We start from the raw sequence: 15,415 nt of genomic DNA, 5'->3' as shown, positions 1-15,415 counted from the left end.
TAGAGATAAGTTTGCAACTTAGAAAATAAATGTTAAAACCAACCAACAGACATGTTCCAAATATATAAAAGATTTTGAAATAACAGGCCTATCGGACTCATTAAAAGTAATAGTATACACCCCTGTTTAAAAAAAAAACACCTTTTCACATTTTTCGCCTCTAATGTGTAAATAGAACACTCAGAATGTCCTCGTGTCTTTATTGAATTATGGTAATGTTTTCTATTTCTGTGAAACAGATGATCTACCATAGGTAACCAAGCTATTTAAAAATCGAAAGAACTGCGAATGCTGTAAATCAGAAACTAAAATAGAAATTGCTGAAAAAGCTCAGCAGGTCTGGCAGCATCTGCGGTGAGAAATCAGAGTTAACGTTTCGGGTCGAGTTCCGAAGAAGGATCACTCGATCCGAAACACTGGGTCTGATTTCTCTCCACCGATGCTGCCAGATCTGCTGAGCTTTTTCTAGCATTTTCTGTTTTTGCAATCAGGCTGCTTGTTGGGGTGTTACGTTCTGTCTAAATGCTGGAGTTTTTTTTCTGAAATGCGTTTCTTTGCTCATCAGTTAGAGATACTGTCTGACAATGAATTATAAATGATAATAAACCCAAAATCTATCAAACTTCAATTCTGGAACATACACCAGAAAACTTACAAATAGCACCGAAAGATATTTTTATAACCTAGCCGCTTGGAATTTTACACTTAAATAATCATAACGGATAACCATCCAAGTATACTTACTCTCTTGTTGTATTACAATAAATAAAGCATAAATTCTTCACTTCAAAGTAAATTGACAATTCTACTCCATATAAGCTGCCATATTGAAAGGAAATAAAATGATCTTCAGGCACAGCGCGCAGGTGATTGACATCTGTGTGAACCAATCAGGTGCGCTACCATGTGCTGGAGGGCGGCTCACCATGACGTTAGTGAAAGCGAGTCGCAGTCATCAATGCGCATGTGGGTGTGCGCGAGGAATTCCGTTACAGTCGCGCGGACCGGTCTCCTCCCACTCTCCAGACGGTTGAGCATTTGCGCATGTGTAGCATGTCGGTTTGAGGTCGTGACTTTCCTGCGATGTGGGCTTGTTGGCAGATGGCGGTTGTCAGCCGGTGATTACTGGAGAGTAGGTGAGACGGGCCGAGGATGAAAGAGAATGGGGAGGCTAAGCAGATGGAAGTGGACGCCGAGTCGAGAATGCAGATCCCCGCTGTGGACAGGGAAGTGGTGCAGGGTCTCGGCAGGAGCTTGAAGCAGAAGTGCGCCGCGTATGTGCTTGCACTGCGGCCCTGGAGCTTCAGCGCCTCGCTTACCCCTGTTGCCCTGGGTACGGCCCTGGCTTACAAGAATCTGGGCGAGCTCGATCTGACCATTTCCCTACTGGCTGCCTTGGCCGTGCTGGCCGTACACGCAGCCGGTAACCTAGTGAACACTTATTACGACTTCAGCAGGGGCATCGATCATAAGAAGAGCGACGACCGGACCCTGGTGGACCGGATCCTAGAGCCACAGGACGTGGTGCGGTTCGGAGCCTGCCTCTACACTCTGGGCTGCCTCTGCGCCTGTTCCCTCTACTTTTTGTGCAAACTCAAACTTGAGCACTTAGCTCTGATCTTTTTCGGTGGCCTATCCAGCTCTTTTCTGTACACGGGAGGTAAGTAAGAAGGAAAAGAAGCAGGATGTTCCCTTATTTCAGTTTAGACCTTTAGCTGGAGACGATTCACTTATTTTGCTCTGAAGAAGAATCGCCAGGCTCGAAGAGATAACTCTGTTTTCGCTCCGCAAATACTACGAGACTTGTTGAATTGCTCTGGCAATTTCTCTTTTTGTCTCAGATTTCCAGCATGAGCAGTTGTTAATTGTAATATTTTGTCGTTGTGTTGTTTTGTTATAGAGTCATGCAGAACAAAAACAGATCCTTCGGTCCAACTTGTGTTGCGTCAACCAAACATCTCAATCTGATTTAGTCCTATTTGCCAGCATTTAGCTCATATCCCTCTAAACTCTTACTCACACACCCATCCAGATGCCTTTTAAATGTTGTAATTGTACCTGCTTTCTCTACTTGCACTGGTAACTCCGCACCACTCTGCGTGAAAAAGTTATGCCTTAGGTACTCTTAACTCTTTCCCCTATCACCTTAAATCTACGCCCTCTAGTTTTGAACTCCCCAACAGTAGGGAAAAGACCCCTCTATCCTCTATCCATCCATTTCTATTAACTCACTTTTGCTGCTTGCTGTTTTGGAAAAATAGTTTTGAAAGTGATACGGCTGGTTTCTGTTCATGCCTAGATGCCTAATAAGCTATCTGAAAACCACATGTATTAACTTGATGTGTTTTTAAAAATATGAATTTTGGAAATCTGAAACTGTGTGGGTAAATCAGTATGAATGTGAGAGAGAGACAATTTTCATCAGAGCTGAATTATTTTTATTTCAAAAGAAATAGTGATTGGCAAATAATGTTGCTGTCTCCTTTGCTTGTTTTCATTTGTAACTTCCCTAGTTTGACTTTGTTACCTATTGCCACAGAAGGAAATGAGATGCAGAATGGCTCAAATATGTCTATTGTTAAGAATGACCAATTTCTATCTCGTAGTTTAACTGACAATTGCCTTTTTTTCTGTAATTATTCTTGTGATTAAAAGGCAAATTCTGCATAATAACACATTTTTCTACATTTAATTGTAAGAGAAATTGTCTCACATCCCATAGTAAGCTGAGAGTAACATACCTGATTCAAAGGAGGAGAGGCTTGAAAACTTCAAATTCTGGGCTAAGAGGTATTCTGAAAAATAGAATAAGAAAAAAGACAAGAGGGAGGTGGCAGTATTGATCAAACAAATTATTTCACTCTCTAGAAAGGCATGACGCACATGGATTTAGGATAGTCTTTTCATAGAATTGAGGCACGGCTTGCTGCCAAGTGTATATACTAGGCACCAGACCAAAGGAGGTAGAAGAGCAAACAGCAGAAATTTTCATGAACTGGAAAGTAGTAATAATGACACCTTTTCATGAACTGGAAAGTAGTAATAATGACATCTCCTACCGCCCCCTCGATCATGACCCCACACCCGAGCACCAAACCATCATCTCCAACACCATTCACGACCTCATCACCTCAGGGGACCTCCCACCCACAGCCTCCAACCTCATTGTTCCCCAACCCCGCACGGCCTGTTTCTATCTCCTTCCCAAAATCCACAAACCTGCCTGCCCTGGTCGACCCATCGTCTCAGCCTGCTCCTGCCCCACCGAATTCATCTCCACCTATCTGGACTCCATTTTCTCCCCTTTGGTCCAGGAACTCCCCACCTACGTCCGTGACACCACCCACGCCCTCCACCTCCTCCAGGACTTCCAATTCCCTGGCCCCCAACACCTCATATTCACCATGGACGTCCAGTCCCTGTACACCTGCATTCCGCATGGAGATGGCCTCAAGGCCCTCCGCTTCTTCCTGTCCTGCAGGCTCGACCAGTCCCCCTCCACTGACACTCTCATCCGCCTAGCTGAACTCGTCCTCACACTCAACAACTTCTCTTTTGACTCCTCCCACTTCCTACAGACTAAGGGGGTGGCCATGGGCCCCAGCTATGCCTGCCTCTTTGTAGGTTATGTGGAACAGTCCCTCTTCCGCACCTACACAGGCCCCAAACCCCACCTCTTCCTCCGGTACATTGATGACTGTATCGGCGCCGCCTCTTGCTCCCCAGAGGAGCTCGAACAGTTCATCCACTTCACCAACACCTTCCACCCCAATCTTCAGTTCAACTGGGCCATCTCCAGCACATCCCTCACCTTCCTGGACCTCTGTCTCCATCTCAGGCAACCAGCTTGTAACTGATGTCCATTTCAAGCCCACCGACTCCCACAGCTACCTAGAATACACCTCCTCCCACCCACCCTCCTGCAAAAATTCCATCCCCTATTCCCAATTCCTCCGCCTCCGCCGCATCTGCTCCCACGATAAGACATTCCACTCCCGCACATCCCAGATGTCCAAGTTCTTTAAGGACCGCAACTTCCCCCCACAGTCATCGAGAACACCCTTGACCGCGTCTCCCGTATTTCCCGCAACACATCCCTCACACCCCGCCCCCGCCACAACCGCCCTAAGAGGATCCCCTTCGTTCTCACACACCACCCTACCAACCTCCGGATACAACGCATCATCCTCCGACACTTCCGCCATTTTACAATCCGACCCCACCACCCAAGACACTTTTCCATCCCCACCCCTGTCTGCTTTCCGGAGAGACCACTCTCTCCGTGACTCCCTTGTTCGCTCCACACTGCCCTCCAACCCCACCACACCCGGCACCTTCCCCTGCAACCGCAGGAAATGCTACACTTGCCCCCACACCTCCTCCCTCACCCCTATCCCAGGCCCCAAGATGACATTCCACATTAAGCAGAGGTTCACCTGCACATCTGCCAATGTGGTATACTGCATCCACTGTACCCTGTGCGGCTTCCTCTACATTGGGGAAACCAAGCGGAGGCTTGGGGACCGCTTTGCAGAACACCTCCGCTCAGTTCGCAACAAACAACTGCACCTCCCAGTCGCAAACCATTTCCACTCCCCCTCCCATTCTCGAGATGACATGTCCATCATGGGCCTCCTGCAGTGCCACAATGATGCCACCCGAAGGTTGCAGGAACAGCAACTCATATTCCGCCTGGGAACCCTGCAGCCATATGGTATCAATGTGGACTTCACCAGTTTCAAAATCTCCCCTTCCCCTACTGCATCCCTAAACCAGCCCAGTTCGTCCCCTCCCCCCACTGCACCACACAACCAGCCCAGCTCTCTCTCCCCCCCCCCCCCCCCCCCCCCCAACCCACTGCATCCCAAAACCAGTCCAACCTGTCTCTGCCTTCCTAACCGGTTCTTCCTCTCACCCATCCCTTCCTCCCACCCGAAGCCGCACCCCCTAACCTCATCCCACCTCCTTGACCTGTCCGTCTTCCCTGGACTGACCTACCCCTCCCTACCTCCCCACCTATACTCTCTCCACTTATCTTCTTTACTCTCCATCTTCGGTCCGCCTCCCCCTCTCTCCCTATTTATTCCAGTTCCCTCTCCCCATCCCCCTCTCTGATGAAGGGTCTAGGCCCGAAACGTCAGTTTTCGTGCTCCTGAGATGCTGCTTGGCCTGCTGTGTTCATCTAGCCTCACATTTTAATATCTTGGAATTCTCCAGCATCTGCAGTTCCCATTATCTCTAATAATGACAGGCTTGCTTTATCTTAGGATATAGTCCAGGATAGTGATTGTAAAGGGCAGGAAATAGGAAGTATTAGGACTATAGATAACAAGGTGTAGAGCTGGATGAACACAGCAGGCCAAGCAGCGTCAGAGCATTTCAGGCCTAGCCCATTGCCTGCTTTGTTCATCCAGCTCTACACCTTGTTATTTTGGATTCTGCAGCGTCTGCAGTTCCTATTATCTCTGATACAATTTTAATCCCACAGTGAACCCTCTTCAGAGGATGCCTATGCTGAAGAAGTTACCCCCCTCCGTCTAGACAAACCCCAGGGGATCTCTCTCCCATACAACTCTCTTGTCCTTTCCATCTACCTTCTCTATCTATCTTCGATCCGCCTCTTTCCCCCCCCCCACCCCACCTCCCTATTTATTTCAGAACCCCCTCCCCCTCCCCCATTTCTGATGAAGGGTTGAGGCCTGAAACATCAGCTTTCCTGCTCCTAAAATGCTGCTTGGCCTGCTGTGTCCAACCGGCTCTAGACCTTGTTATCTCGGATTCTCCAGCTTCTGCAGGTCCTATTACCCCAGTATTAGGACTATTCCTCTTTTTGATGAACATCAGTAATATCAAAACTCTCCATGTCCTTTTGGTGTTTCCAACCAAATGAGACTTGGTAATGTCATGAACAATCAATGAAGATGCAACAGACTTCTAGACGATGAATATTGTTAAAATGTGGACAGACCTCTGGCAGATGAAATTTAATGAACAGACCTATGATCTTAAGAGGAAGAATGAGCAGGTGTAATGTCAACTAAATTGTATGCAGAAATAGAAGGATAAAACTTTGAATGTGGCTTTGGAAACTGTGAAGACTGACAAAAGAGCATGTGGATTCTTGACTTGAATCTGGGGCAAAGCAAGAAATGACAGTAAACCGAAGTAACGTGATAGTTAGATCTCAGGTGAAGTATTATCCTGGTGATAAAAAGCAAACCCTGAGAACAGAATGGGTGTAGCCAGAGAGTGACTGTACAGGTGGGCAGCATCAAAACTGGACAGAGGGACAAATGACAGCAAAATATTGCAAAGAGCAGAGAATGCCTAAGGCCCCTTCCGGGCCACAGCTAATTTTGGTGTGTTTTGTTCAGTTTTGATTATCACGCTTTACCAAGGTGTAATCATTCCTGCAGAAGTTACCAGCTAGATTGGTGGAATATGGGTTATATAAAAATAGTGGAGAAGCTGAACTCTCGGAATAGAGGTGTTGGGAAGATATTTGATAAAGGTGCTTGAAATCATGAATGGTTTTGAGGAAAAAAATAACGGACAGACAGTTTTCGATGGGAAAGAGGTGAATAACAGGACACAGATTTTAAGGTCATTGCAAATGAACCAGGTTACCCGAGGCGGTTTTTTGTTTGAGAATGTCGATTTTAAAAAGTAACATTCAAAGGATAATTTGGCAAATGCTTGAAAGGATAAAATTCTTACTGCTGTAAGAACTGGGACTATTTGGAAAGCTCAGTCGAAGAGATGTGCCAGACAGGTTAAATGCCTGCTAAGAGTATTCTTCCAAGATTCCTTTATTTTTAAATTGGCAAGTATAAAGAGTAAATATCAAGTCTGTATTTTAGCTCTTTCCATATACTAAATCAGTCCTTAGTTATCCCATATTTTAATTCCTAAATGCTTAATTTTGGAACTAAATTACAATAGAAGATACTTAAGATGTATTCTGTCCCAAATTTGTAATGTGCATTTGCAACAGGTTTGTAATTTTTTCCATGAGTTCCCAAGTTCATGAATGTGCAACCTTTTTCAAAGTAGTCAAGGACATTGTGCTGTAAATATATATTGCTGAAAGTATATTAACACACAAGCGTTATTGTACAAATGATTTATGCTTTGCAATAATGCTAAAGTTGTACTGAAAATTTATCCTGAATTATGATAAAAATTCAACTACAGAGATGCAAAACTGCTTGATTTTCCATTCCATTGTTCTGCCTGAGTTGTTTTCGACTTTCTCGGTTTCCTTTGTTCTTGAATTTCATTCTGTACCAGCATATGTCTGCTTCAGCTCTATACCTCCTGTGTGCTCACACCCTTCCACATTTATGCACTTTGTTCTTTTTTTCTGTCACTGAGGCGTGCACTTATGAGAGAGCGCCAATATGGTGCTGTGTCTATTGGAAAAGATGAGAGGAGCGGCCGTTGCTGATATTTCTGGGGTATACTGGAAAAGTGTAATTGACATTACTTGCTACATGGTATAGGTGGGAGTTGAGGTTACTTGAATATTGGCTGGATGTGAGTGGAATCATCATGAAAAGGGCAGGGCTGCTGACATCTTTGGACAGCTCCGCAGAGCAGAGTTACCATCCTTCCCACTCCTGTTCCAGTACAGGGCAACAAAATTAAGTTACAGCTCATCAATTAAAGCAACTTTATTTGAATGCAAAGTATAATGCAGCTGCCAGTAATTGCGTGAACAGTCAAAGGAATGCAAATAATGCATGCATATAGTTAAATCCAAAAGCTGTTTAAAAATCAAAGTTTCATTATCAAAAATAGCATATTCATTAACTTCTCCCTTTTACCATTATCCTATTTGACGCCAAGTAGAAAATAGCCTGTATAAATAAGAACACTGCTATAAGATTTATTTCCTTGATTCCAAAGATGAGCTAATCATTTTGGCGTTTGCACAGGGGGAATTCCTGCTCTGCCATAGCTGTTCCGGCTGTGTTGAAAAGGGAATTTTTTTAATGCATGCTTGTAAGACATATTAACGTGCATCAGTTAGCTGTATATCAGCCCAGAAGAAAAGAGGGATTTATTACAGTGATTTGTTGATAGCTTAATTGCTGCTCATGTTTTGTTCTGACATTCCAAGAGGTGGGGCAAGAGTAAAAGCTGTGGACGTAAAGACAGCATTTGACCACGTGTGGCATCGTGGAAACTTGCCGAAGTTAATGTTAATAGGAATAAGTAGGGAAATTCTCCACTGGATAAAGTCAAAACTTTAATTAAAAGGGTGGCTGTGTAGTTAAAAGCCATTTACCTCAGTCCCAGTACACATTCTAAGAGTTCCTCAGGACAATATCCTGTGTCCGGTCATTTCATCTGTTGCATCAGAGACCTTTCTGCAAAAGTTTGTTGCTGACTGCATAATGTTCAGCACCATTTGCAACTCTCCAGATACTAAAGCAGCCTGTGTCTGCAAGCAGCAAGACCTAGACAATATTCAGGCTTGGGCTGAAAAATCGCAAGTGTTGTTATGTCAAGTGTTGTAATTACAAGGCAATGACCATTTTGGACAAGGGGTAATCGAGGTTTCTCTCCTCCCCTTCAAAGGCATATCATCAACATCTTGGAGATAACTACTGACTAACATAAAGACTAGTCAGCAAGTCAAGGGTTTGGAATTCTTTGGCAAGTATCTCTTCTGATGTCCTGTCTACAAGCTGTTAATTAGGAAATACTCCTTATTTGTTTGGATGAGTGGAGCACCAACAACATCACCCATTACAAAGTAACCCAGTTGGTCAGCAATTGGTCTGGTGTGTTTATTCCCCAAATTAGTCTACAGTAGCTGCAATACTTACCATTGAAAAGATGCATTGCAACAACTTAGCAAAAATTTCTTAAAAGCAACCTCCAAACCTGTGGCTTCTATGACTTAAGAGAAAGCAACAAGTGCAAGTTAACAAAGTGTGGAGCTGGATGAACACAGCAGGCCAAGCAGCATCTCAGGAGCACAAAATCTGATGTTTCGGGCCTAGACCCTTCATCAGAAAAGGGGGAGGGGGAGAGGGTTCTGAAATAAATAGGGACAGAGGGGGAGGCGGATCGAAGATGGATAGAGGAGATGATAGGTGGCCGAAGAGATTACAAGAGAGTTGCAGTGGGAGAGAGATCCCCTGAGGTTTGTCCAGAGGGAGGCGGGTTACTTCTTCAGGTTAGGCATCCGGAGGGAGGAGAGTTTCCTTCCAAGTCACATACAGTCATGACTTGCAACTAGATCACTGTTCCGTTGCTGTTAATGGACCTTTACACCAGGTGGTACTTACACCACATGGATTCTAACAGTTGAAGGATTCAAATAATCAACACAGTGAAGGATGGACAATAAATGTTGGTATTGTCAGCAATGGCCACATTTCATGAATGAATAAGTAAAAACTTGAGCAATTAGTACAGTAGATCTATATAATCTAAGTTGCTTCAAATTGAATACATTGTGTGTTTACAATGTTTTAGGACTTAAACATTGGGACAGATAATGTCTTTATTATCTTGCAGGGATACTTTGTGTTGAAACCATGTTGAATCAAATTTTTCAACTCGAACATAACTGAATAACAGGTAGTCAGTTTCTGAGGTTTTGTTTTGGTTAAATGCTATCGTGACTGTGTACTTGAGTGTTACCATCAAGTCAAGAGGAATGAATGTATTTCTGTCTTTGCTGGTGAACTTAGAGTCTGAATTTCTAAAATGATGTGATGTCCCAGTTCATTACAAGTTGGCCATGTAAACGTAAGAAGCAATCCAGCTGGATTTCTTCAGAGAGCATCTAATAAGTTTGTTTTATGAAAGGCGGTTTTTAAAATATTAAAAGGGTGAGTGTTATTAGGTTAAAACCATCTCAAATCCCACAGCATATGCAGACACTACCCTGCAAGTTGCTCTGTTTGCTCGCACGTTAAGGTGCAGTAGAATTGGGGAAAAATGTTAAAGTCCACAAAAACATAGCTTTATTTTCGGTTGTTGGTCTTGAAGCTCCAGTCGAGTTGTGGCCAAGCTGGTTGAGACAATTTCGTTTAAACTGTAATTTGTAATTTCCGGAGGGAGTGCTACAGGATTTGAAGTGCATTTTAATTTAGAATTCTACATCTGTACTTCACCTTGTAACAGACACAGGATCTGAGCTTGATAAGACTGTTCGAAGAGAGCTTCTGTACTTTGATTACATCCTACATTCATTGATGTTACTGCCTTCTGTAACAGACAGACAAGCTTTATAATTTTAATTCTCCACAGGGGAGGTTTTGTTCAATGTTGCAAATCACTGGGCAAGTGCACTGTCCTGCTACTCCCAAAATCATCACAGAAGTTAAAGATTCTATAATATGTTTACAAGGATTCCCCAATTTACCTGATTTTTCAGGCCCAGGCTGATGGCACAGAACAGATTTCCATACTTAACAAACTGCCCACATTTAACACGACTAACTAAAATTATAAACAACTTAGAAATTCCCCCATACATAAATGCATGCACGTGTATACACATACACATGCACAGGAAAGAATACACAGACAGAAGGAAAATTTAAAGCACTTCAGTAATCTTTGTTCACAAGATTTGTTTAGTTGACTCTTAGAGTTGTAGAGATGCTCAACTCTGAACCAGACCCTTCAGTCCGACTCGTCCATGCTGACCAGATATCTTAAATAAATTTAGTCCCTTTTGCCAGCATTTGGTCCATATCCCTCTAAACCTTTCCTATTCATATACCCATCAAAATGCCTTTTAAATGTTGTAACTATATCAGCCTCTGGCAGCTTATTCCAATCATGCGATGCCTCTGCATGAAAACATTGTCCCTTAGGTCCCTTTTAAATTTTTTCCCCTTTTGCCCTAAACCTGTGCCGTCTAGTTTTGGTGTCCCCCCACCCCAGGGAAAAGACCTTGTCCATTTACTCTGTCCATGCCCCTTAAGGTTTTACAAACCTCTATAAGGCCACCCCCTCAGCCTCCAACATTCCAGGGAAAGTAGCCACAACCTATTCAGCCTCTCCCTTTAGGTCAAACCTCCAACCCTGACAACATTAGCATAAACCTTTTCTGAATCCTTTCAAGTTTCACAACATCCTTCCTATAGCATAAGAGACTAGAATTGCACACAGTTTTCCAAAACTGGCCTGTCCAATGTCCTGTCCAGCCACATGACCTCCCAACTCCTATACTCGGTGCACTGACTAATAAAAGCTAGCAGACCAAATGCCGCCTTCCCAATTCTATCTACCTGCAACTCCACTTTCAAGGAATTATGAACCTGCACTCCAAGCTCCTCTTCAGCAATACCCCCCAAGACCTAACCGTTAAGTGTGTAAGTCTAGCCCTGATTTGCTGTTCCAAAATGCAGAACTTCACATTTATCTAAATTAAACTCCATCTGCCACTCATTGGCCCATCGATCAAGGTCTGGCAGTACTCTTCGATAATCGTCTTTACTGTCTACTAAATCTCCAGTTTGGCAAAGTTACAAATCATATCTCCTATGTCCACATTCAAATCATTTATATTAATGATGAAAAGCAGTGAACCCAGCACCAATCCTTGTGACACACTGCTGGTCACAGGCCTCTAGTTTTGGGCAAACCAAGATGAAGGACAGAAAAAAATTGTGGCTGTAAAAGTTTTTCCTTTTTGAAGTATTTTCAGTGTTGAAGCTGATTTCCCTTAATTTTAGGATTATAAACGGTTGCATTGTTTTGGAACTTTGGTTCTGGTTGGTTAGAAGGTTTCTTATAGGCTTTCTTTTTGAATGTTTCTACTGGCTTGCAAGAGACATTGGGTGGCTGGTTCACTATAAAATATCTCTCTAATATATCAATTTTAAAAGATCAAAACTTATAGCACTTGCTGAAGAACAGATAAACTGGTTTTCTTCACCTTTTAAAGTAGGTTTTGACTGCAAAGAACATGTACAACTGGTAGGGATCAGATCATTCTCTTTGTTTTATTCCCAACCACAAGCTGCCCTGTTGCCTGAGAATCAGTCATATGGTTGTTGGTGAGCAAATAGCATTTGACATCAATAAATGGCTACCAGTCCATAAACCTATCAACTTTTGTTTCAAACCAAAGCTCCATCATGAAGCAACACCTCTGCTCCAATTATTCTGCCAACACTGCCATAACCTAGAGCTATAGGAGTGTTTGTAATGAATATAGTAATGTTTGCTTTCAAACCGTGCAGGAATCTTTGCAAATGATCTACATTAAAACAGTTCTTTTCCTATTTCAGTCCACAGTTTTGCGGAGGGGTGGGGTGGTGGGAGAAGCAACAGAGAAAAAGACATGGTCTTTATAAGTGATGGTTGTTTATTGGCACAAATTGGAGAGAATTGTGATCCCTCCATTGTCAAATCATTCTGGATACCTTGAAACAAAGGGATTCCTTAGTTTCTCTTTGCGTAATGGGTTTTGGGTAACCTCCTTTGTTCTTGCCTTTTCTGCAGGTCTGTTGTTTCAGTTTCAACTATCTTGTTGCAAATGTTGTTTAGGCATTTTTAATTGCTTATGATGCTTAGCCAACTTTCATGTCATACCTTTTGCATCTGTTTTTAAAACCGTATCCTGACTCATTGATGGCAAAGTGTGGGGCTGGATGAACACAGCAGACCAAGCAGCATCTTAGGAGCACAAAAGCTGACATTTCGGGCCTAGACCCTTCTTCATCAGAAAATTTATAGGTTTTCTTCTTCTAAAATAAGGTCCCATCTAATTCAGTGGACGTAATTAGATTAGTCATCTATATGCCGTGTTACAATTTAATGTATTTGAGTATACTCAAAATTTATTCTAAATCTTTTCTCCTTTTGGACTTGCAGGTATTGGATTTAAATACTTTGCTCTCGGTGATATCATCATTCTGATCACCTTTGGACCATTAGCTGTGATGTTTGCCTATTCCGTGCAAGTCGGTTACTTGGCCATTTCACCACTACTTTATGCAATTCCTTTAGCACTCAATACGGAAGCCATTTTGCACAGTAACAATACCAGAGACATGGAATCTGATAAGCAGGCTGGGATTGTCACCTTTGCTATCATTATTGGGCCAACGTTATCTTACATTGTGTATAACGTGCTGATATTCGTACCTTATGTGATATTCTGTATATTAGCAACTCGATATACAGTCAGCCTTGCATTACCACTTTTGACTGTACCTTTGGCCTTTTCACTTGAGCGGCAATTTCGGTGCCAATGTTATGCCAAAATTCCCCAGATGACTGCAAAACTGAATCTTTTTCTAGGATTGTTCTATGTTTTTGCCATTTTGTTAGCACCATCTGGAAGTTTACCAAACTAAAATGGTGCAGACTCCTTTTCTATACTTCAAACTTCAAAATTGAAGTTGCTGAAGCTTTCTTAAAGTAGAAAAGCTGGAACAGTACGTGTTCTAATTAAGTCTCTCTTCCTTTTAAGCAAAAATTTGTGAACTTTTTGCAGCTACTCCCACTCCTTAGCAAACGTGCAGTTTGCACATGAAAATTGTTTGGCACGCAGTGTGCTTTTTAAACAATAGTTTTGACACCAGGATAGCAATTTGCAAACGTACACAATGGCCCATGTTTTCAGTGTCATCATTGGTGGGAAATTATTTCACAAGTGGATTTAAACTCAGGCTACATTAGATTTTGATTCATTAGACCTAATCCCTTGTATAGTTTGTTCTTGTGTATAAAATTATGGATAATGAAAACTTGAATTGGTCATCCAATTTCTATGTCTTGATAGTAGTATTAATTTAAACATTAACAAGTTAATAATGGAGGACTGACATAGCTTGTAAATGGCTTGTGATATAATTTCATTTTGGTGACAGTTGTAATGGACAAATTTATAATTTGCACAATTGGTGTCTGGTAATGCAAAAAATGTGAATTTTTAGCACACATACAGATTTTGTACTGACAAAACTGGTCCTAGGAAATAATTTCAATTTGTGACCTCCATCTAATTTGAGAGAACTTCAGTGTTGCTTTTTTGCTTTTGTTTGAACTTAATTGTAATTGCATTTTGTTACTTTTTTTATTCTATTATAAGCTGCTCTCCTTATTCATAAGGACTGATATTTTTAAGTTATGTTCGAAATGCATAAATTTAATCATTAAAAGGAGATTGAAAGGCAGGTAAGCAGCTTGGCAAGACTTTGAAAGGTAAACTTGTAGTTTGGAACATGAAGTATTTAATATTTGTCATTTGACTTTGTAAAAGATTTCAAATGCCTGTGCATTAAATTTGAAGGGAATAAATGGATTCTTGTTTACCTTTTACACACCCTAGAGTTAACTGTTCAATTTAATTAACAACCTCTTGGACATCTGGGAAATGCGTGGGGCAGTGAGTGGCCAAAAGCTGCTACTTTTGCTGTGCTGCTAGTTGGCCTACTTCGAGGTCCAGTGATCCTTTTGTTGTTATCTAAGTCAGAGTTGCCCGAAAGTGCAATGTGAATTCATGAGCTCTATGGCAGCCTTGGAGTTTTGTCTCACCGCACCCCCCCCCCCCCTGCGCGTGGGCGCACGCGCGCACGCACACACACATTTCCAGTGGTCTCTCAGCTCTTCCCCAGTCTTGCATTTCTCACTGAGAGGTCATGATTATTTTCAAGTCTCAAAATCATGTCACAATTAAAGGTTTGGAAAGCACTGATTTAATTACTGCATGAGGTATATTGGTTTTTCAGTCAACATACAGAAATATATTTCTTCACTTTAAAATGTGAAGAAAGAGTGTCAGCAATGCAAGAACTTTCTCCTGCTCAAACCTCCTTTTTAGATTCACAATGGCAGTAAAATTGAAAAGCTTCATAATTTTCAGGGAAATAAACATTTTTGGGACCATTCGATTTAGGACAACCAGTTAATTTGTCCTATTTCATACATAAAAGCTTGGTATTTTGTTATTTTGAGGATCTCATTTTTAAATTTCTAATTTTATACTTTGGACATAATTCACTTTAAACTTAATTCTCTCCATTTGAAACTTGCTACATAAGGACTTTCTCTTGTATTGTTTCAACATCAGTGGAGCATTTCCATGGGAAGTTGTAGAAGTACGCATCTGTTCCACCCCTGGATGATTTGTGCTGCGGAATATTTATCTTCACAAAGTGATTGGAGAAGATACTATTGATGTTAAATAAAGAGAATGGTCTCTTGCCTTTTCATTTTCTTTTCAATGCAAGGATGTTTTCATGGAGAAATATGTTATATTCAAAGATTGAGCCGAAGGGCCTGTTTCCACACCAGGGAATCTAATCTAATCAATCAATCAATCACTACAATATCCATTTCCCACTTATAGGGAGTGTTAATAATTGAACTTTAATTTCTGTTGCCTTAAATAATTAGTGGCAGAAAGAAGCTTTTCAGAATGGAGGGCTGAGAC

The 15,415-nt window shown here is 42.0% G+C and overlaps 2 protein-coding genes across 5 annotated transcripts in view; one reads left to right on the top strand and one right to left on the bottom strand.

The window, feature by feature from the left end:
• Positions 1 to 849, bottom strand: part of mtor (mechanistic target of rapamycin kinase) — a 366,257-nt gene extending 365,408 nt beyond the window's left edge. For 3 of the 4 annotated variants that reach the window (XM_048561201.2, XM_048561202.2, XM_048561204.2), the window contains exon 1: positions 745 to 844. The gene's annotated coding sequence lies outside the window, so the exon portion shown is untranslated. Of the gene's footprint in view, positions 1 to 744 lie in introns of all 4 variants that reach the window. The other variant, XM_048561203.2, reaches the window with a different exon arrangement.
• Positions 850 to 1,009: 160 nt separating this feature from the next.
• ubiad1 (UbiA prenyltransferase domain containing 1) lies at positions 1,010 to 14,420 on the top strand. The gene is made up of 2 exons (XM_048561018.2): positions 1,010 to 1,660; positions 12,850 to 14,420. Exons 1-2 carry the CDS (start codon positions 1,153 to 1,155, stop codon positions 13,332 to 13,334), a joined length of 993 nt encoding a protein of 330 aa, XP_048416975.1. The 5' UTR covers positions 1,010 to 1,152; the 3' UTR covers positions 13,335 to 14,420.
• The last annotated feature ends 995 nt before the right edge of the window (positions 14,421 to 15,415 follow it).

The sequence above is a fragment of the Stegostoma tigrinum genome, chromosome 28 (genome assembly GCF_030684315.1).
Source record: "Stegostoma tigrinum isolate sSteTig4 chromosome 28, sSteTig4.hap1, whole genome shotgun sequence".
Taxonomy (NCBI): domain Eukaryota; kingdom Metazoa; phylum Chordata; class Chondrichthyes; order Orectolobiformes; family Stegostomatidae; genus Stegostoma; species Stegostoma tigrinum.
The sequence above is the reverse complement of the archived record's forward strand: the minus strand, read 5'-3'. Positions and strand labels throughout refer to the sequence as shown.

Bases quoted from the DNA above. Each gene is read 5' to 3' on its own strand.
- ubiad1 (XM_048561018.2), top strand. From the start codon at position 1,153: ATGAAAGAGAATGGGGAGGCTAAGCAGATGGAAGTGGACGCCGAGTCG. The intron at 1,661-12,849 runs GTAAGTAAGAAG...TTGGACTTGCAG, and splicing joins CTCTTTTCTGTACACGGGAG to GTATTGGATTTAAATACTTT.